The sequence below is a fragment of the Tympanuchus pallidicinctus genome, unplaced genomic scaffold (assembly GCF_026119805.1).
Source record: "Tympanuchus pallidicinctus isolate F22 unplaced genomic scaffold, pur_lepc_1.0 scaffold14, whole genome shotgun sequence".
Taxonomy (NCBI): domain Eukaryota; kingdom Metazoa; phylum Chordata; class Aves; order Galliformes; family Phasianidae; genus Tympanuchus; species Tympanuchus pallidicinctus.
In genome coordinates, this window is record NW_026294659.1 from 2,151,075 (window position 1) to 2,174,746 (window position 23,672).

General features: G+C 39.6%; 1 protein-coding gene across 4 annotated transcripts in view; it reads right to left on the reverse strand.

Moving 5' to 3' along the window:
* Positions 1 to 23,672, reverse strand: part of SH3KBP1 (SH3 domain containing kinase binding protein 1) — a 215,703-nt gene that overhangs the window by 102,590 nt on the left and 89,441 nt on the right. For all 4 annotated transcript variants that reach the window (XM_052673762.1, XM_052673761.1, XM_052673760.1 and 1 more), the window contains one exon: positions 2,885 to 2,991. In XM_052673762.1, the coding sequence (XP_052529722.1) occupies positions 2,885 to 2,991 (107 nt within the window). The remainder of the gene's footprint in view (positions 1 to 2,884; positions 2,992 to 23,672) is intronic.

Sequence of the window (23,672 nt, forward strand, 5' to 3'; positions counted from 1 at the left end):
CAGGATGGCAAAGAGTATCACTGATTACTTACAGAGGCATGGTATGAAACTGAACCCCAGCTTCCAAGAAGAATGAACCCGGAATGACTGGTATGATAGGAAAGAGGCAGAGAAGCAGCTGGATGCTGCAAGTGGTTCTATAGAGATAGGGAGATATTTGCAAAATGCTAGGTTTCTATCTAGATGTTAACAAAACTTAAAAGAAGCAAGACCAAAAAATGGAAATAGAAGATAGGAACACAACTGAGTCATCATTATCTTTAAAGTTTAACAGCTACAAGAACAGTCACAAAAACAAAGGGAAGAATTGCAAGACCTCAGGTAAGACTGCATAGTGGTCACAAGGCATTAGATCTGCTTGTTCAAGCAAAAGTTTATCAGTAAACAAGTAATAATACCCTATATTTATATATATATGTGTGTGTGTGCATTATATATATATATATATAAATAAATATATATATTTACTTCTACTTTGTCCTTAAGTACTATGGAAAAGACTTTTTCATAAATACAAGAGCAAAAATATTAACACAACCAGAAGCTGTGAAGCTGAATGTGTGATTCTGATGGCAGAGTTAAAATTATTAGTGTAAACAGAGCAAGTGTTGTGTGTTAAGCTGCTAAAATTAATTTCTGGCTCCCAGATGAGAATCACATACAGGCTACTTGCTTTGCAACCGTAAATTGTCAAGAAAAATATTTCTGGTTTAGATGTTTCAAACCACAGTACCTGTTCCTTTTGTTAAAACACTGAACCCAACCCTGGTAAAAATAGAGAGGGACAGTGTGTACATTTTGCACTGTCCCTGCACTGCCTAATTCGGAATTATTAATGCATCAACATTCAGTTTCTGTTGCAGCACAGGGTGGTTTTTCTAAAGTTACAGCAAATTTGGAAAAATAACACATTTTCTCTTTCATCCCCAACTGTTCGTGCTGAACATGAAGAGATACGTCAGATGCTGCAAAGAATCAAAAAGGATGGAGATTATTGATGGTGGGAAGTCCTGCTTGGATGGTCTTCTATAACAACAGAAGCACTAAACACAATGCTGTATCTCATTGTGATTTTACTGCTTTTGGTTATATTTTGTTTGTTGTTAACTATTGCTTTACATATCAAGGTCTGGAGAATGGCTAAACAAGCTGTGCTGCTGAAAGGACTTCCTTAAGTGTTCTACATCCCCTACATTTTCAATTTATATAATTGGTCATGTAAAAATAAAGAAATAAGCACTGTCCATTTATAGGCACAAAGACAAGAGGTGACCACACCATCATTCTGATGGAAAGAATGACTGACCTTACTCATGGGGTGGCCTGTGGTGGTGCAGAACACCTGCCATCTCCAGCGAAGCCTCAACAGTGTTTTTGCCTTTGTGTAAGTGCAGTGAGCTGGGACACTCAGGCACTCCCTGTTATACCTGAAATTCCTGCTGCTTGAATCACGGCCTGATCAGAGAGGAGCCAAGACTGTACAATCTGGGAGTACTGGAACTGTATGGCTGGGAGAAATTTCCAGGATTGCCTCAGTTGGATTGCAGCCTGAAGGAAAAGTTTTCTGACAACATCAATTATCTCGCAGTCCTATAAATAATGTTACTAATCAAAGAGCCCCTTGAGCTCTTAGACTGGCAGCAGCCTGTGATCCTTGATCTGGCTGGGACACGTTTCAGGGTAGGCATTTTGAGATTCACTTTTGAGTGACACCAATGAAAAAGAGCCCTCTATGGGGCAGATCCCAGTTGTCCACTGAGAGCTGGTAAATGGAAAGTGTGAGTAGGTCAGTAGGGGGAAGAAAATCCTCAAAGAAGTAGCTGAGTTGAAAAATGTCCTCTCCAACACTCTACAAAATAAGCCTCATGTGAACCTTGCCATTCTCAAATATTTAACTAAGTCATTGTATTTGATTGTAGTGAATTCCATTGGATTACTGTGTTAAATTGGCCGATAATTAAGTGCTGATTAGGAGCCACTAAGAATCATACAATCTAATCTTGTGATTTATTGTAGAAGTATTAATAAATCCTAAATTGCTGCTAAACCAGAGTTGACGAAAAATCTATTCACGGTGATTTTGAATCCAATCTACTTAAGGGCTTCATATCAGCATTTTTTTGGTTCTCGTACTATTATTCAGGTAAACAACATATTTTTAAAATCTCTAGTGAAACAAAAAAGGGAGAATGAACAGCATTCCTTGATCCAGCAATAACATTAGCCCAAGCACAGCAACTTTCTGAATCTCTGTCCAAACATTCACAATTTGTTCCCGGTATCTCTTAGAGCTATTCACTCATTTTCCACATCCACTTTCACTCAGAGTAAGTACATCTTGATTCTCTAAAGAATTTGTATTGTTGTTATTATTTTTGAGCTGATTGCACAAAACTGCAGTTGTTGAAATTTGCAGACAAAGACGACAAAAGCTGAATGCCATGGTTGAACTCCAGAGGGCTTCAAGTACATTTCTAATACATGTTTAACTCAGTAAAGGTACTTTTTCTCAGTGGCCGGCTTACTAAAACTGAGAAGTGCTTTTTCTGCAATCTCCTTATTTGTCAAATGTAGCAACTCAATAGCCCTGTGGCACAATGTTTGAGCTTTTTCCCTGCATTGAACTGAGAAGCAAGAGCTGATTGAGAAAAATCAGCAGAATTGCTAAAGTGAAAAAGAAAACCTTACAAAATCCGTAAGCAAACAACCACATCCCTTCACCCCAAATAGTAACCTGAAACAGATACATAAGTGTTTCAAAGAAGAAAAACATCTGGTTTAAATTAGGTCTTTAAAACATACTACAAGATCATAAAAGCTTAGCACACATAAGATATGCTAGAACTGCATTTGTATATATATATTTCCTTTAAAATCTTCTTACCTCTCCCACAACTTCAATAATGTCACCGACTTTTAATTCCAGTTCATCCTCATTTTGAGGCAGATAACTGAAAGCCACCTGACATCTTCTTCGTCTGTTCCTCTCTCCTAGCGAAAATTAAGGAAATGAGAAAATCATGAGAAAATGAAAGCAAAATTTCCATATCAAATACAAGCCATGCAAATTGATTCAAGATGAAAAATAATCATTATTATATGCAACATTATCAAAATAGCAAAATATTTTCAGCATTTGCAATACTTAAGTCTATTAATCTAGAATTAATTTATCAAAAGATGGTGGAGGAAAGGTTTATGAGATTATTAATTTCAACTATTTTTGTAATCTGCATCAATTAATGCCTCATCTGAGTGAAAACAAATTGTAGTAACTTTTTTTTTTTCCTTTCTGTGATATTACTGAACAGTCAAAATTTAACCAACAAATTATAATTCCTCAGTGACAAAATGAGAAAACTTTATCCAGAGGATCTTTTCAGGTGCATTTGCTAAAATTGAGATTCTCAGCTAATGCTCTATACAAATGGTGCAAGCAACTCCAGAAACTGAATGGGTAGGGGAGAGGCTGCAAAACTTTGTGTGGCTTTTGTTCTTACAGAAACACAGTCTCAGCAAATTGCTTCGTCTTGTATCTTTAGTTTTCCATTATTCCCTCACAGGTGTACACGTATCTGATGAATGTTTAAAAAAAACCCAAACATATTCCTTTTTGTACATATATATACATATGTATGCATGTATATGTTTTTACGTGCACATTTTTAAACTGCACATTCGTGAATTAATATTGTCACAGAATCATAAAATTACTTGGATTGGAAGGGGCCTCAAAGATCATCTAGGTTCAATTCCCCTGCTGTGGACAAGGTTGCCAACCATATTAGATTGCCCAGAAACCCATCAGGTCTGGCCTTGAACCATCTCCAGGGATGGGGCATCCACAGCTTCCCTGGCCAGCCTGTGCCAATGCCTCATCACCCTCTGAGTAAAGAAAACATAAGGAAAGCTCATCCCAAAGCTCCCTTTCCCCCTGAAGAAGAGTTAGTGTGGTCAAGGTTGGTCAATATTGATAGTCAACCAGCCACTGGAAATGACAGTATCATCCAGATTTCTCTCCAGATTAGATATCCAGGCTCCTGTGAGAAACTGGTATGCGTCTTTGGATGGAAGGCTGCAAACAGGCTTGAATTCATACTCCGAATAAGCGTGAAGACCCTTAATTTGACCCTTGTGCCATCACAGTTTGAAGACATAAATGAAAAGATCGATTTCATAATACTGTTTGCCAAATCCACTGGCATATACTTAAGTTATAGTTGCATGACTTGTAGCAAAGTGGAGACAAACTGGAATGAGTTCAACATACTATCATGAAGGTACTTAAGGGACAGGAGCATCTTTTCTATGAGGAGAAGCTGTGAAGCTGGGACTCTTCAGCCTGGAGGAGACTCTGTGGGACCTAATAAATGTGTATAAGTATTTCAAGGGAGGGTTCACAGAGGATGCATCCAGGCTTTTTTCAGTGATGCCCAGAGCAAGGACAGAGGCAATGGGCATAAAATGAACACAGGAGGTTCCCTCTGAACACCAGGCAGCACTTCTGAGATGTGCAGGTGATAAAGCACCAGCACAGGCTGCCCAGAGGCTGTGCACTCTCCTCTTTGGAGATCTCCAAGAGCTGCCATGCTGTGGGCCTTTGACTAAGTGCACTACAACAGTAGTTTTCACAGCCTCTGAATTTCTGTATGAGTGGCAAGTTTTGAATGATAAAATTAAACACCGAATCACAGAATCCTTAGAGTCGGAAGGGACATTTAGAAGTCATCTAGTCCAACTCCCAATAATAACAGCATAATGCAATATAATCCAACTTGCTCAGATTGGCTTTTTTTCTCCACCTACAGAAGGACTGATCATTCTTCACCATCTAAACTAAAATGGACCTATATCGACAACGTTACACAGCCACACTCAGAATAACATAAATAAAATAAATAGCTTCCATATCAAGTACTTCTTTTGTTGTGCAAAAGTAAGAAGGCAGCTACCTTTCCTGAAGATAACATTCCCACTTTGATTTCTAACGTCAAGCGAGGACCGTTGCCTGATGTGATAGATGTCAGTTGGCATACTATTTAATAATCAATACTGTGTCACTCTTGGAGAATACTTTTGAGCTCACTAAGAGCAAGAAATAAACAGTTCTGGAAGTTAATAACAGAACTGCATGAATCCTTCACCTTCCCACCCCGTAATTTTTTTTATTACCGCTACAGAGAATCTTGAGAAAGTCTGCACTTATCTGTTAGCCTCCTGCTGTCTCTCTGCTCTCCCATTCTTCCTGAATATCTTTCTTTAAAGAAATAGCTAAGTTGAAAGTAGCACACCAACAAAAGGCTTAAGTACCAACCAGCTTCTGTCTTTGGTCTAAAGCAAGACACAACACATCCAGTAGTGAATACCTTCAGGTTTAAGGAGAAGTTGCTGTTGGGGACCCCATGCCTGCTAATATTTGGGCACTGCAGTTCTTGAACAGTGCAGGAAATGGATGAAGAATCTCTACCGCAAAGAGTCATCTATTTTTATTTACACTAAAGAAACACCAGTAAAGAGTAAGGGTATGACTTTTCTAAGAAAACAGAGCTGATAGGAAAAGAGAGAAAACGAAAGAAAAAGTGGAAATATAAAAAATGTTGGTAAAGAAGAACTCCCTTTTTGCAAATATACTATTCTCAGCCCAGCACCACAGATTGTTTTATTTTTTTTCTTAACTAGCACAAAGGCTCCAAAGGCAGCATGCTGAGGAAGCACAAAGGACCAACAGGGACAGCTAATAAGCAGCTTAGACTGAAAAACTGAAGTCTCAGTCTTCTCTTGGCATTTTCCCTTCTGCTAACATTGCACTTATTGCAGAGTATGTTACAGTTTAGTATAAACTGTTAATCATCATCTGAGATCTAAATGATGCACTATAACTTTGAAGTGTAAGAAATGTGATGAACATAAATTGATTTTAAACCATATCGGGCAGTAAATCTGCAATGAAGATTGTAGATATTTTCCAATCTTACTTATGGTTTTTTTTTTTTCCTGACTTTTAAATTAATGAAGATTTTTGCATCTTTCTCCACGTTAGAGCATAAACTGACTTATTTGGTAGTGAAAAATTACTGACTGGTGAGAAGGCAGGTAATAAATCTAGTGCTTTAAAAATCAGGAAAGGTTGCTGTAAAGCCATCAAGGGCTTTTAGAAACTTTAAAAGAAATAATAATAATAAAAAAAAGCTCAGTAAAATTTTACTGGAGAAGTATAACAATTTGCAGTAAGTAACCTGCTGCAGGCAAACACCACACTGTGCTCTTCCCGCTGGTTGCAGTTCTGGACTTTTGAATTTCCTAACTGTAGCTCAACATCAAAAGTGTTTGGAAAGCAAAATGTCTATGAGTTGCAGTTGGGAACTGTTTGGAACAAGCAGCCATACAGAAATAACATCTGTCTCCCTGTTGAAAAATGTCGGCTTTCATTCACACGGTTATAATAAACCTTTTAGAAAAAAGCATGCACATGCCTAATTTGTGCAGTCTGTTCTTCAAACACATTATGCAGCTACAGAAGAACTTGCTGCAGAGCATACTGCATCTGAAGCTATGACACCAAGAACCCGACCGCTGCAATGCAGGCTGGGCTTTGCTTCACTCCTTCTACAGACTGCGTTGAGGCCACTGGACCTGGCGTTGTGTAGGTCTTACCAAGGGAGGAAAAAAATACGCCTTGGATACACTGCAAAAGCTACAATTGTGGTTGTCTACCTTGTGTGCAGGTGCTATTTGTCAGCTCCTGGTCACCCTACTTGTGGTTACTGTCGCTGTGTCCTGAGCAGCGACCAGCCTCTCTAATTATTCCCCAGAGAGTTTCACTCTGAGCAAAACCTGCTAGCTTAGAAGTGTAAGCACTAGACGTAAAGTAGCTCCATTTTTTCTTTATTCTAAGATTCGCATAGCTGTCCCTGAGGTGGATGTCTCAATGTGAGCCCATCACTCTGAAGCAGAGAGAACCTAATACCTCCTGAGGGCAGTTAGTGTCACTGTAAAACAGATGACAAAAACATATCAGATGAACTCTCTGGAAAGGCCTTTTTCTACTGGTGTGGTGAGACGAGGCTTCAGCCTGACCTTTAAAATGTCTAAAGTTAGGCCAAATGGAAAAAAGAATGAACACACGCTTAAAAACTTTGAAGGAATAAATCTAGTCATGTTTTCAAAGTGATGTTTGATCCCGTTATAAAAACAGCGTGGTTGTCTCTAGTAGCAGGATACTGGGTCTTGATTTAAAAGAGCCTCCTCCAGTTGAGTGCATGCAGCAGTGGGACCCAGAGAGCCTGCTGCTTACTGATGCCAATGCCTTTGTGCCTGTGCTGTTAGTGTCAGTGAAGACCACATGGTGACTGTCAGTAGCAGGTCCATCAACTGCACAAATCCTGTTTATTCTATAACAAGAGAACAAGTTCAACAACCTGTTCTGTGATACTACCACAAGAAGCAAAAAACTACAGAAGAAAAGCCAGAACACACCCATGGAGCAAACATCTGTATCTCTCCTTGACAAAATGTCAACCTAAATGGTTTATAATCTCTTCAAAACTAGGCCACAGAGTTTTGTAATTGGGTCTGTTTTGAAAAGACACATATTGACACCATTGCAGCTCAGACAATCCAACCAAATTGCTCCTGCATTTCCTTTTATTTTAAAGGTGCATTGCTATGGAAATTGCATGGGTTATGCTGGGGACTGAGAGGCTCGAGTCAAGCTTTGTTGTGTGTGGAGCCTAAAGATATTTCAGCCAAATCTAAATATTCCAAATACAGTAAAGCACATCACAGCCCCTGCAGGCCAATAAACTCCTCTCTGCCTTGGGCTTGCTGAGCAGGCACGGGGGAACCATTGGGGGAAACAGATCCACTGGGTCACATGTAAAGCAGATGCAAAGAAATTGAATTCAGTACATCTGTATGAGAAAGAAGCCCCTTTCTAGCAGTTCTATTGTGAGGAAAATGACAAGTTTGAGGAAAAGTTTCCAATCTTCTACTTCACATTCCTATGCACGCAGCAGAATCTGCCCATCAGTTGCACTTCCCACCCTTCCAGCTTGCAGAGATAAATCTGCAGCTGAGGGGAACTGCTTCAAGGCACAGTGTCTTCTGGTGAGGCACGCAAGAGTGCGATACGACTCAGCCAGAAACCAGTTCTAAATTTAACGTGCAAGGAGACGAAAGGCTACTGCTGTACAACTAAGAGGCCATATATATGATGACAGCTATTTTGGACTGCCAGCCTAGATGGTTACTAGTATGTTTGGTTGTTTCTTTTTTTTTTTTTTTTTAATTATAAATCACCAAATTGTGTATATTAAATGCAAGTGTTAAGAAAAAGGTTGAGCTACAAGCTTACTTCTGGGAAAAATTCTTCTTAAAAGCACTAACCTGACTAGATGCCTTTGCAAAACAAACCTTACGTAATTAAGGGCAAACAGCTAGTTTAATATATATATATATTATTTTTGTAAAGCATATGGAAGATAGTGTTGAAATACTTCAAAATCCTGATCACACTCAATGTTAGTGCTGACTTTGTCATTATCTTCCACAATACAAAGACTTCATCTTAAATCCACTCACAAGTAGAAGTACTGTTTAGATTTTAAAAGATTTTAAACCTGGTTTGCCAATTTCCAATTTCAATCTGTTCCTAGAGGATTTTGGCAGTGTTTTTCTGACCTGGGATGTGATATGTCAATTCCAAATCCCTCATCACCCACATGCTGTTAGAATGCTTTTGGCCAGATGACAAAACATCCTGACTGCAGACTGTTCCCTGTCTAGCAAAAAACAGAACTAAGCTGGGTAAGTGAACATCTTAAGAGCGAAAAAATGTGTTTTGTTTTGTTTATTTTTTATTTGTGAAACTACACCAGAAAACTGCAAGGAGGGACAATGGGAGGAAGAATATTTAAGGTGCTTCCAGTACTCCACCCAACATGTTATATAAAATTGCTGTGCTTTTCTAAAAGTAGATAAACTGGAAAGTGCTCTGCTTTGATGCGTGCAGCTGAATCATGGAGATTGCAGGACTCCATTAAACACGTTTAAGCTACAAGATAATGTGCCATCACAGTAATGTATTATTATGAGTGTATTGAAGCTTTACTGCTGCTGGGGAGTTGTTGCTCTCCTCACAAAATCACTACAGTTGGAAAAAAACTCTAAAATGATATAGTCCAGCTTTCTACCTACCACCAATATTGTCCACTAAACCATGTCCCTAAGAACTACATCTATGCTTTCCTTGAACACCACCAGAGATGGTGATTCCACCAACTCCCTAAGCAGCCTTTTCCAACACCTCAACACACTTCTCAAAAAGAAATTCTTCCTAGTATCCAACCTGAACCTCCCCTGGTGCAACTTGAGGTCGTTCCCTCTCATCCTATCTCTGTTACTTGGGAGAAGAGGCCTACTGCCCACCTCACGCAACCTCCCTTCAGGCAGTTGTAGAGAGCAATGAGGTCTCCCCTGAGCCTCCCCTTCTCTAGACTGAACAATCCCAGTTCCCTCAGCCATCTGTGCTCCAAACCCCTCACAATTTCAACGCCCTTCTCTGGACACGCTCCAGGGCGTCAAATTCTTTCTTCTAGTGAAGAGCCCAAAACTAAACACAGTACTTGAGGTGCAGCCCCATCAGAGCTGAGTACAATGAGACAGTCACCTCCCTGCTCCTGCTGGCTGCACTAATTCTGACACAGGCCAGGATGCCATTGGTTTCTTGGCTGCCTGGGCACACTGCTGGCCTAAGTTCAGCTGAGCATCAACCAACATCCCCAGATCCTTTTCCTCCATGCAGTGTACCAGCCAGTCTCCCCCAAGGCATTAGTACTGCCTGCAGTTGTTGTGACCAAAGTGAAGGACCTGGTACTTGGTCTTGTTGAATTTCATCCCGCTGTCCTCAGCCTGTAGATCCAGCCTGTCCAGATCTCTCTGTAGAGCCTTCCTACCATCAGGCATATTGACTCTTCCCCCCAGCTTGGTGTCATCTTTTTCTAGACTCCACAGCAGCACTTCCAGGTTTCAGCCATTGGATTGCTCCTGTGACTTTTATAACTAAGATTTGTTTGTAAGGAATATGGAAGCCTCGATGAGATTGTTATGCCATCACATTTTAATACACATGCACACTCAGAAGAACATAAGACTTCATATAATTCAATAAATTCATTCTTTGTTTGAAAACATGCAGTCTTACAACAGGTATGAAGCTTTCCCACAACAGCAGTAATTACTGGAAGTGACTTAGAGCAGCAACCTAGCACCAGTGACTATATGCTTGTAGGAGAAAACCATTAACTGAGAACTGCGTCACTTCTGTATGCCACAGTGTGCCAGGCTTTTGCATCAGACAGAGAGAACTGGAATATCAATGAAGCCATGATCGTTATTGAAGTCTAACCTGAAGCAGAAACAAATGGTATTAAAAAAATAACTGTAAACAAACTCAAAAGATAGCTGCATAGTTAAACCATAGAAACCTACATCTTTTTTTTTTTAGTCTGAAATGTATTGTATATGTATAAAATGCATAGACACTTCTGTCAGTGTAATACCAAGAATGCAGCCAAAGTGTCACACCATCATCACCAGAAAATTGGACAAAGTGGGCCCAAATTTCAACAGGAATGCTTGCCACACAGCCTGTATTATTATGGTGTCTTTTATGGGGAAAGCATAAAATACTGTATTAAACTATTAACCTAACCACATGCAGAAATGAAAATGTGCATGTTCATCGAAGCTACATCTAAATCCTGTATCTTTTAAGCTTCATACTGTTAGTGACTATTTTGGATCAGCAGCACATGTGAAACACTCCTTAATGAAATGAAAATTGGAACTTGCTGGCAAGGTTTCAGAAAAGGTTTTGAAACTGCAGTTAAAAAGCAGTTACACAGTCCTGATAAACACTGGACAAGCTCCCTTAGCTTGTCATCACTTCGAAAATCAACCATTCCTACAGTGGGAAGAGATGCAAGAATAGCCCTCAGCAGAAATCGTTGGTTTGATAGCACCTCTTGTCAAACAAGCCATTACCTTGCCCATTCTCAGCACTAAAAATTTGTTGCTTGTTTTAGTGTCTTTCATGTGCTGTGCAGCCCAAGAAGCACTAAGTATTTCTGTCCTCATTGTGATACTGGCAAGTCGAGGAATGTTTCAGCAGTGTAACTGTGTGACTTACTCTACTGCCACAAGCAGGAGATCCCATGCCTTGTAGTAAGATTCACCATCCTTCCCTATGCAGTTAACATCTCATGGAGACAAGGGGGCCTGTTACCAACACAAGATCTTGCACATAGCTTTATATTTGGTTTCTTTTCTCATATTCAGAACATTTTCAAGGATAAATTATAGAAACAGACTTTTAAACTAGCTAGCATATAATTCATAAGAAACAACTCTGCAATGAGCTTCAAGAAATACTGCAGATATGATATCTGTATCAATAAATTAGAATTTCTAAAGAGAAAAAGGCACACAAATTTGAAATGCTCTTTTCTGGATGGTAGATAAAGTTTCAGAATGCTAGAACAGAAACACGACAAGACTTTGGCCCATAAAATTGGCCCATAAAAGCCCTTTTCTCTTTCTACTGGCATTCTAGAGATCTAAAGTTGTCACTGGATAATTGCACAGTTATTCCCTCAGACGTGTTTTGAGATCCAATTGATTACTTAACTCTATTGCTTTTTTTGTATCGCTTTCTTGAGAAAGTGTTTGAATAAACAGATTTAAACATAAATTGCTGCTGTACCCTGCTCACTACTCATGTTCCATCCCATAATCCACTTAAATTGCCTGCGAATGGTAGCACTTCACAAAGTAAAAGGAATGAGTGCAAATAGCTCTAATTGTGAAACCACTGTGCAATTCAGCTTGTGTTCTCCTCATTTTAAGTAACAGGATTTCAATCAAGCTGAATGGATTCCTACACAGTGAACTCCAAAATTACTAACTTTGTACTTCAAAACTGCTCTCTTGAAAAATGACTTTTGTCCAACTTAAAAAAACCTCCAGAACGGTTTTTAAAATTACGGCTCTTTTTTCTAAAAGAATGCAGTAAAACTGTGCTACTTCATATCAGTCGTTGGCAACCCTGCCCATGGCAGAGGCACTGAAAGTAGATGATCTTTGAGGTCCTTTTCAACCCAGGCCATTCTATGATTCTATGATTTTCAGCCACCAGACTATCAGTGCTTTTTGACAGGTCCTCCACCTGCGTAAAGATATTACAGAGCAAATCTAACTTCTGCTACACTAATTTCAAGTAAGCCTTTTTTTTTTTTTTTTTTAATTAAGGGCTAAAAATCTATCATCAGGATTTAATTTGCAATCCAGCAGCTAATAGTATGCATCAAATATGCCTCAAAAATGATGGACGGATGCAACAAACACAGCAACTCATTTTCATGTCGCTGCACTCATGAGAGCTGTTACAAAACGAGCACCTGCAATAAAACACCACCGCCTAACAAAAAACAAACATCTCTTTCATACTGAGCACTTAGAACATCAGTCAGATTTTTAATCTGGGATCTCATTTTTCTCTAGAGTATTTATATAATTTCAGTATTTGTTTGGAAACAATTACAGGCAACAAAGTTCAATGGAAAAAAATATCATAAATCCACAGAGAGAGCAGACATCACCTTCCTGTTAAGAGATATACTTAAATTCTAGGAAACTACATATCATTTGCCTTGAAATGTAAGTCTAGATAAATCCCAAATTCAAGGAAGCTTGTATGTGAAATGAGGACGTGCCCTGGTAAACTGGGGAAATAGCTTGCTTGGTCCAATGAAATGGGTGCGATTCTGCAGCTTTAACGTGGTGACAAGTCCTCACTTGTACAGAAACCCTCTCTCATGTGTCTTCCACAGCAACAGAGCTGTGACATCCTCAACATGCAGCAGAGAACAGTGCTGCTCCCTGAGCTGGAGACATGCAGCAGCTCAGCAGGCGAGGTGATACAACGATCTGTCCTTCAGCTCAGCTGAAAGGAGAACACACCAGGAGGAGCCCTCAATTGCACTCCTCATGTTAAGACTTGGTATTATTTCTCAGCTAACAGTGTGAAAATGCTATAATCCAAAATAACCTGCCATTTTAAAAAGCATGATATGCTGTGCTTTGCTATTTGTGGGTTGCCCAGGTGACTGGGAATATAAGTTCAAGAGACCAAGAAATAAAAAGGATAAATAAATCACAGAATCACAGAAGCTTAGGGGTTGGAAGGGACCTCTGGAGATCGTCGAGTCCAACCCCCTGCTGACGTAGGTTCCCTACAGTCGGTTGCACAGGAAAGAAGGTGGGTTTTGAATATCTCCAGAAAGGGAGATACCACCACCTCTCTGCACCCTTCCAGTGCTCTTTCACCTTCACAGCAAAGAATTTCCTCCTTGTGTTCATATGGAACTTCCCACATTCCAGTTTGTGCCCACCAACCCTTGTCCTGTTACTGGGCACTGCTGAAAAGAGCATCCTCATCCTCTAAACATCTGCCCTTCATATATATTTAAGCATTAAGATCTCCTCCTGGTTTTCTCTTCTCCTAGGTCTCTCTTGTTTGAAGCCCGAGAAATGGTTATTTCATGAGAGCTAAGCAAAAGGCAGGTTTCCCAAAAGGTATCTTGGCACTGAAATTGAAAAGTAACAGTCAAGTGTTCCCCAACTTCACTGTAAATGAACAGTGCCACAGCATCCACACAAGATACTCCTTCTACAAGCGCAGGAAGAGTATTTCTGTGTCAGCCAAATCAGACATGTATCGCTATCCTCCAAAACTGAGCAACAGAAATGTGAAAACAGAACGGAAGGAAAAGGCTCTGTTTTGGCAAATCACCAGCCCACATACACTGTGCAGGGGCAGAACAAGCCTCTCCAAGCAGTGCTGGAGAAAGGGAGGCAAGTGTTCCACTATACCTGCATTTTGCTAGCATCTTCAGCTTTTGGTGGTGAGAAACTCTGAATGCCACAGAACTTTTTCCAGATTTTCTTGGTTGTTCCCATTATTCAACCAAAGCTCTGTGGTATTGATAAGCATTCCTTTTCATCAAATTAAACTGACAAAGCAGCAGTTTGTGACAAGAATGCTGCTAGCAATTTAGTTCTTTCATAGTGCCATTTTCAAATGATGCCAGGTAGACCATGACGATTCACACAGGATCACAGAATGGTCCAGGCTGGAATGGACCTCAATGATCACCACATGCAGGGCCACCAACCTCCACATTTAATACTAGACCAGGCTGCCCAGGGCCCCATTTGACCTGGCCTTGAACATCTCCAGGATTGGGGCATCCACAACCTCTCTGGGCAGCCTGTTCCAGCACCTCACCACTCTCTCCTCTAAAGAATTTGCCCCTGACATCTAACCTAAATCTTCCCTCCTTCAACTTAAAACCATTTCCCCTTGTCCTGCTGTTATCTATCCTTTCAAAGAGTTGACTCCCCTCCTGTTTATAGGCTCCCTTTAGATAGTGAAAGGCTGCTATGAGGTCACCCAGCAGCCTAGAAGATTCAATGTTCAATTATTTCATGGCTGCCTTGGACCTTAAATTCTCACAGAGAGCAGGTCTTACACCTTAAAATCTGTGAGGGAGCATACATTCAGAGGCTTATAGCCCTAAGTGGGAGGGATTTGCTCAATTGCTATCAAGAATACGCCAAGGTAACAATACATAGGAGCAGCAGGAAATCAAACAGTCAGCAGTGAATGGCACATTTTCTTCAAGTGCTGGAGAAAAATATGCATGGCAATGGCTGAGCAAACCATTTCCAAAAGCTAGTTTAAACATTTGGCGTAGTTGTTGTTACGGTGCATCCCGGCTACTTCATGTCAAACTCCCCTAAGATTCTGGGCATGCTTCACTTAATTCTCCCACCTTGACTTTCTGAGCCTATTTTCAGTACATCACTTCTTGCATTAAAAGATTCCACTGGACAACTGATGTCCTTTAAGCGCACCTCCTCCAATCACCTCAGGCATCTGTACTTCACTATGTGCTTCAGACAGAGAGAAGCCAGCCACACTACAATTGCTTGTAATGCATGAGTTTTATTACAATAAAACACACTGAGCACTACAGGCAAATCTTTTAAATTATACCATGTTCACTGACTTATGTTCTGGACGCTAATAAGTAGCCTGCATTTTTCCCCATCGTGCCTACAATTTCATTTCACCGTATACACCTTTCACATAAATTGCATGTTATTTCCTTGCCAAATATGGCAGAATTGTTGGGAAAAGAGTTAAGATGATAAAAACATTAAAAAAAAAAAAAAAAAAAGTATTTTTAATATATAGAACACCCAGGGCACTTAAGTAGTAGTTACAATCGTCTTTCAACAGCTTGTTATATACTACTTGATCTCCCTTGCTGCGTTTATCATAAATTATTATCCCCTGGTTCCATTAGAGATTCTATCTATCTATCCCTAGAGGCCTAATCTGGCCATAATGACCAACATAATTAAATGTTAACAACATGAGAGAGATTTGCAAGTATGCTCAGATGTTTAGGCACATACAGGGTTTAAAGTTCACTCTAAAAGAACCCTGTTTCTGTATCTTTCAAATGCTTTGTAAAATCCAGTTCAATTTTTAACTCTAGTTTGTTGTTATTGCAAGGTAAGTATCCAAGGCAAAGACATACACTACACAATGGAATATATCATAATCTGCATTAAAAAAAAAGATAGGAAAAAGAAGAATAACTCAACGTCAAGGAAGAAATGAGAGGGTCTACAAATATTTTCATTCTAATAAGCAGAATAGGAAAGTCACCCTGGATGTTAAGACAGGTTTAGTCAAGACAGCAGGGAACAGGAGCTGCTCTAGCATAAATGGGAAACAGAAAACTTGGAGCATCTTCCACAGTCAAGAAAAGATGCTAATATCAAAGTGATACAATAGTTGGCACCTGCACACTAAAACTAAACTTTCTTTCTTACAGCTATGCAATACCCTACTTTCCCAGTCTTTTTGCACTGTTCTCTTATTATTTTGTCTTCTTACATGACCAATAAAAACAGAAATCCTGTAGGAATGCAATTTTGTCTTCACAAGAATGAAATAAAAAAGTAACAGAAACAAGAACATGTAGATATATCCTGTAGACACCCTCTATCTTTATGAGGGTGGAAAAATTATGGGAGTGAGTCTGCATAATTAAAAGATCAATCATGCTACTCAAAATGCCAATACAACAAAACATTTTTTCTGTAACTTCTTCCCCCTAATTATCGGCAACCACAACTGAAGCATGAGAACATAAATACACACAACTTGTCTTAATATGCTCCTGGCACTTCTTTACGCACAAAGATTTACAAATACTTAGTAATTTGCCACCAACACATTTCCACCTCTGTATTCCTTAATACTATTCAATATACAGATTAAGACAGTAAATGACACAGTCATTGGTTTAATATTATATTCCACCTTTATACAGCAACAGAAGTGTATGATCAGTGCACACACCTCTTCCATCACTTTGGAAGAATGTGTACAAAAATGCTTCTTATTCCAGCAGCTCATTTATGTACCAAAATGTAAGTTGATGGATGTCTTGCCGCCATTGCAGCCCACTGACAGTCAGTGAATTCATCTTTCCTTTCATATATTTTACACAAGATGCAATATGCAAATATTTAAATTGCTGCATCGGTCACTGGAACTATTGCTGTGTGTCACTACAGTGTTTTCATTTGATCAGAGAGACCCAAATGTATACTTCATTGCCACTGCACCCTGCTTCAAATGCTAAAGCCATGGTTTTGGTAATTAGATTTACCCAAAGGATTTCTTATTATAGAATAGAAAGGACACACAACAATAAATAACTACAACGAGTAAAACCATGTGTGCTCACAGGAGGAAAGTTGTTAATGTAATGACTCCTTCAGTACTCAGAGTCAAATACTTTTGAACACTCTTGCACTGTGTGCAGAACCTGAATATTTCATGTACAAACATCCATTAAAAATCTTGCTTAAAAAAAAAAACAACAAAACACATTTGATTCCTCTCTGGTGCTGATGGTGAAGAGGAGCAGAAGGCATTCACAGCTCCATAAGTTCTGGCAGGGCTGAGGAATAACAACGTGCTCACCAGCAGGCTGTCCTGATTGCAGCCTCTCCAACATGCCCTGCGCCCCACAGCACTGCTGAAGCCACTGAGATTCCAGGCTAACACTCATATTTTTCCTCAGGGCACAAAGTATTTCAGATGCTGTGAGCAGAAAAAGCATGTTTCCTTGCAGAGCTACGCCACATCCTGATACAGTGCTCTGCAAATATTAAATAACCTACTAACACTGAGCGAAATACCTTCACAAAATGCAGCGCCTGGGAACTAATAGGAATCATGTCTGTATTATAAAACTTGTGCTGCTTGCATTATTGAAAAATGTAGAGTAAGAACATTCAGTAATATGGAGAGCCTTTAAACACAGAGTATCAATACCTAAGATGGAAAAAAGAACAAAAAAAGGCAAATCTAGGATTCTGTATCTCTGGCAGGACCACACAATAGATATTTCATACCTATCTGCTGCAAGGAAAAATTAATATAAATATATGTAAAACTTTATTTTTCTTTTTTTTTTCTTTTTTTTTTTTTGCCTTTGAAGGCAAAAAGCTTACTCTGAGGTAATTTATGTCATTTATTTACGGAAATACCTTTGTAAGTAACTTATGACTTAAATCAGTCTTTTTTGATCAAATTCATTTCCTTTTCTCCTTTTAGATCGTTTATCTCGTTATGTTCCTATTTTGCACTGTTCACAGATGTTAGACATCTTAAAACCCACTAGGAGAACTGAAGCCTGCACTGAAACTCCAATTTAAACAACCCTTTGTTATGACAAAGAATAAGAGAGCATTTACACAGGAGAAGAGTGCAGTAAGCGCAGATGGTGGCATGGTATTAACAGGAAGAAACAAACAACACTCTTCGTCTCCTTTTTCAGCAGATGAACCCAAAGCACCGATGACAACAAGCCTGATGATCATTTGGCATCAGTGCTAACAGAAACGATGCTTGGTCTTGCAAAACAATTTGCAATGGATATGTATGTGTGTAAAATGCCTCTGACCTCCAAATAACTTAGTGAACAAAGTTGAATTTATATTGGAAACAGAGGAAAATAGTACCAAAGAGTACCTTACTCTTTAAAGGAAGACACCTTTCTAGACCATACCACATCACTCAGTGTCAGTAAGACTGCCTCCAGATAAACTCAGAAAACACTGTCCTCGTTTTACAGCAATGAGTGCTGGCAATCACTGCACAACTATCATTCCTTCATTTTCCACTTCAGTGCTTTCACTCAGCACAGAGATCCACATGAATGATAAAATATTCACCAAGGTATCTATTCTTTTTCTTAAAGCAGGAGTAAAAAAATGTTCACTTTCTGAGTCAGAATAATTAGTTCCCATCTGATTCTGTTCTCAATATTTTTAAGTGCAGAAACCTATGAAGAACAAATTGGTTGCAAAAATTTTGCTGTAACAAGTCTCAAGTTCCACTGTCCTTTGGTGCCTTCAAGTACAAATCTGGACAGATGAACATATTAGGGCAAGACTCCCAGCTATGAACAGTGCTGCAGAGAAATGGGCCCTTATGCAAGTTGAAGAGACAGGCTGTTCTGAAGTATCTTTGAAAAATTCATGCAGTTAAAAATGACAAATGGACTTTGAAATTTTGTTCTCATCAATGATCAAACATATCTGCAAAAAGCACGATATTGGATATTGGATGTATAGCACAACAGCCAGTAACCAAAGGCTTAGTCATGTTGAACAAAAGATTACAATCCAAACACAAACTGCTTCTCCTTACTAAAAGCAAGGAACCAGAAAGTTTGCACGCAGAGTCATTCGTCAATAATAATAGCTCTTTTAGGTTTAGAGATCCAATAAGCAATAAAGCAGAAGAAAACGAAAATACTTACAGGATATCAGAATATCACTTTGCCTGTCCACTGTCCGGTATTATTCTGATGTGAATTTATAATCTTTAAGACATCTGTTATTTCAGGCTGGCAAAGAAAATAATCTCAAGAAGAAAGCAAGCAAATGAGTCATTTATCATCTGCCCTCTCTCCTCCTGACTGCTGATTTTGAATGATACATCATACAGTTTATTTATAAAAGGCAACACTGATATCTAATTTTGAACAAACCTTGAGTGACTGTTTTCTTCTATTCACACCACCTGTCCCAAATCCCAGGACTGTATTTATCTCTTCTTAGTTACTTTACCCATGTTCATATTTGTATGTAGCTTCGATCTACATACATGTATCACATGTATCCTTCATTTTAAAATACTCCTGTTAGAAGTAAAGGAGTATGTGTAGATACAGTTCACTGGTATCACAGTCACCTGAAGAAATTTTTCAAGACAGGCAATTGAAACTGAAATTGTTCTGGTGCTGTCCACTGTGGGCGCTATGTCTGTTACAGAAAAACAAGGAAGGCTGCAAAAGCTTCTCTATTTAAAGCTACCAGTTAGAGGATGCAATGTCTGCTGGGCCAGCTGGCCACATGACAGCTATCAGAGACATCTGTGCTAGAGTTAGTGCTCCAATAGGAGAGCACTAGCAGGAAAAGCTACACTTCAGCAAGTCTTGACACAGCATAATAACACTTAGTTGACCTTTCTAGACTTCCATTATCTCCTAATGGATCTATCACCAACACTGCCTCAAGTTTACTTTCTTAGCTCTGCTCCCACCCCATCCACAATACATTCAGTTCAGCCTTTGCTGACACTCCTCTATCCTTTTCATCTTCATCTTTTTCTTTCACACACATTGACACTTTCTAGAGCACTTCTCTCCAAAATGTCTTTGTAAATACAGAGTAGTGAGTTTTCATTCTAAAAACTAGTCTGAAACATTTCTGCAGGAACAGAACTCCTGCCTCGAGCATGACTTGCATGCATTGAGACCACAAGTTCCTGTCTGCGCAGCATTTTGTCATTTGTCAAGCAACTAGAAAAGCAGAAAAGCAAGGATCTCTCAGGACTAGGATCTTTACTTATTACTGGAATATTTTGTACTAGTCAAACACTGGAGCAGGGTGCCCAGAAAGGCTGTGGAATCTGCATCCTTGGAAACAGTCAAAACTCAATCAGACACAGTCCTGGACAGCTTCCTCTGCATATTGCTGCTTGAGCTGGGTCTGGACTAGACCATCTCAAGGGCTGCTTTCCAACCTCAGGTATGCTGTGACTCCATTTTAAGCTCACTCTTTAACTCTCCCTGCCCCACATGATTCTGTATCATTCCTCTGTTATTAATCTTCCTTGTCTACAGCTAGATTGCCAAAAGCCAAACAAGCTGCTTGGAGGCAACCTCCTTCCTGTGAGTCAGCCTTTGACAGAGAAAGATGCTGAGAGCAAAGTATATTACTGCAACTAGGTGGGAGCTGTCAGCAAACCCACAGAAACTTGATTTCACATATTTGATACCTTCCCTTGTTTACAAACCTCACGTTAGAATACCCATTCTTCATCTCACCAGGCTGAAATGAACTCCCTTAGGATCTTATTTGCAGCTAATGCCACTTGGGATCAAACAGCAAATAGGAGAGCTGTGGGCTATGAGGAGTGGCACTTTGCAAGGGAGCTGCAGACAGCCCCTCTCTACAGCACTCTCCACCTCTCTCTTGTAAACTAGCAAGACTTCTATTTAGATAACTAAAATACCTAAGGAAATTAAGTCTTCATTCTTATAGTAAGAATCCTCCAGAGCTACTGCTTATTTATATTCTTAAGCTCAAAGAGAAATCAAGACGATAAACTTCAACATTTTTGCTACTCTTTGTATTTTGACAAAGTGGGCATGAGTCAAAGAGGAATTGCTTCACGTGCTTAGAAATACCTCAAATATTTACTTATATCTGTATATTACCATGTCATTTAAGATTAGTATGAGGAACAGCATGGCCAAAAACTTTGAAAAGTTATTTCATAAGCAGCTGAATGAACAAAAGCACCCAATACTTTATAATTGTCCCACCTCCATGCCCACCCTTGCCCCAGCTTCCATTCCTATCATATACCTGCATGGCTGAGAACATGCTAGGATGTGCTTGGGACTACGGCAGAGCAATACTGCCTGCCTGCAATGTAATCTGGCCATGGGTGGCTGCTTCTCAGCATGGAGGTTTCCATTCAACTAGGTTTCCATTCACCAGTTGTCATAATTCTCTATTCAGCTTTCAACTTAAAAGAACTACTGTTTTCCTAAAAATGCCTTAAAGAACTCTTCTGTCAAATCTGGCCAGTGTTACCTAGTTGGCTGAAAACAACCAAGGGAAGGGAGGCAAACATGTTTTTGAAGCTCTCAGGAAAGATCTGTCAGGAAAACAGGCTAACGCTCCAATAGCAGAGGCTTCCAGATAGTCACAGAATGAACCTCTTTGCTGTGTGATTAGAATATGTCCATTTTCTCAAATGCATATCAACATTTGAACCTAGCTGCTTTGCACTGAACTAAGAAAGGCAAAAAGAGGTTTGGACATATGACAGTCATTTGCTGCAGATGACTTCCCCAGAGCAGCACCCAGAATAGCAACACAGGGTTATGTTCCCCATCTCTGAATGCTGTCTGTCCCCTGCGAGCTGCAGTTGCCCTAGTCATCAAATATGGGTAGCTGGAAGGCAGATACACACCTCTCACCTCTTTCTGCCCTTATGCAGGCCTTTAGGGCAAGCAGCAATCCTTTCAGAATGAAGGGCTTTTTAACAGAACCAATTTAAAATTTGATTCAGAAAATAGTGTCAGCTCCTTGACATTCTGAAATGAGTTTTATAGTAGGTTTCCCATGTGATCCAGAAAAGGAAGTTTTTATGAAGATATATGGCATATATGAGGAATCTGTTTATGACAAATGTCTTTTTCTCTCAAAAAATGCGGTTATATTTTTGTTTTAAAATCAGTTCCATCTGCCACACTACATTTGCTACTAGACAAGGAAAGAATTGAATAAAGCCTTCATAAAGTTCTGCATTGTGTGCAGTGCAATTGGTGTTTTCCCTGAATTTATTTTAAAAAATGTTCTTTAGAGCAGTAATAGTTCCTCCATGTTGGGTCTGGCATTAAAACTGAAAAGTTTAGGTGGAAATCTAATGTAATTTTTAATACCTTACATAAGGAGACAGCTACTAGGAAGCTGTCTCCTCTATAGGGAGAGACTGCAAAGGACAGAAAATGCATCCACTTCCACATTAAATATCATTGGGTCCCAAAGATGCTGTAATAAGCATCAGATTTCTAAGTACACTTCAAATGACCACGTGGGTATTGTGCCACCCTTGCAAATGAAGCAATGAATTTCACCACACCAACGGTGGGGCACATCCAGAACAGAGCAAAGGCAGATATTTCAGTCAAACAAGTGCTATTACTAATTGCTCTGTCCTGCTCCTGACTTGGACAGTTCATGCTTGTATCCTCAGTTTTATGGCACAGAACTTCCTACAGCCGACTGCAGAACATGTGATTACTGGGTTTTGTGCCTTTATATTATGTATATAATGATATAATATGTATTATATTATTATATAATTGCCTACCTTTTAATTTCCATGCAATTATTCCGTATGTATGGCATAGTAACTTCCCATATAATATTCAGAATAGTAAGTGAGTAAGAAAATAAGCATTCTGCCTCAGTCAAAGGATTTACCACCAACTATCTTGCTAATGATTTTAACTTACTGAGCATTTTCAGATTTTTTACTAGCTTTCAGTGGATTTTAAATTAGACACTGAAATATTTCCATACAGAAATAACACGGACTTACTACACAATACCAAATGCCAGCAGCTCCTAAGCTGCACAGCTACCATCACAAATCCTCTGCACGTAATTCCCCATCAAAATCCTCTGTCACCTCACTTGTTGCAAGCCTCTCTCATCCAGCAGCTATTGGACATTTCCCTCCTCCACAAACCTGGACGTGTCATTACTTGTGTGACACTTCAGCATACCACCCTTTGGCTCTGCCTCTAGGGCCACAATCAGTTCTCCTCCTGACAGCTGAATGGTGACAACTTCATATCAGTTCTGACCTGTACCAAGGAAGGAACTCCTTATCAGTGGAACTAGCTCCTGTGATCCAGTTGCACAGTGCTTTCCTAGGTCTATCCAGAATGCATCTGCATCCAAGACTCCATGTTGAACCTGCCATCAAACCCTTATATTTTATTCCCCCAGCAGCATTCACACAACTTCTATACCTTAGCATACCTTAGCCTTAGCATGGGGCTACCTCCACAGACTTCCAACTGCACATTGCCCAAGGCACCTTAATGTCACATCAATCAACAAACTGAAGCTGTCTAGGTGGAACAGATCACTTTTTTTCAATTTACTGGTTTGTGTTCTGTTTCCCTTAAACTGCCTCTTTGCTTTGGTAAAGTTATTTATCTGCCTCTGAAACAAAGCTACCTAAATACACCAGGGAATTTCACCTGCCTGGCCTTTTTCCTTGATGGGTTTGAAGTACTGTCTCTTTCATAAACAAAGGTTTTCCAAGCTCTGCTTGACTAGACTGCTCCCAGGAAAGGCAGGCAGGTTGGCTCCATACCTCACCTTCCATACAGCATCCACACACCTGGCACTAGATGGCTGCTCCCTCT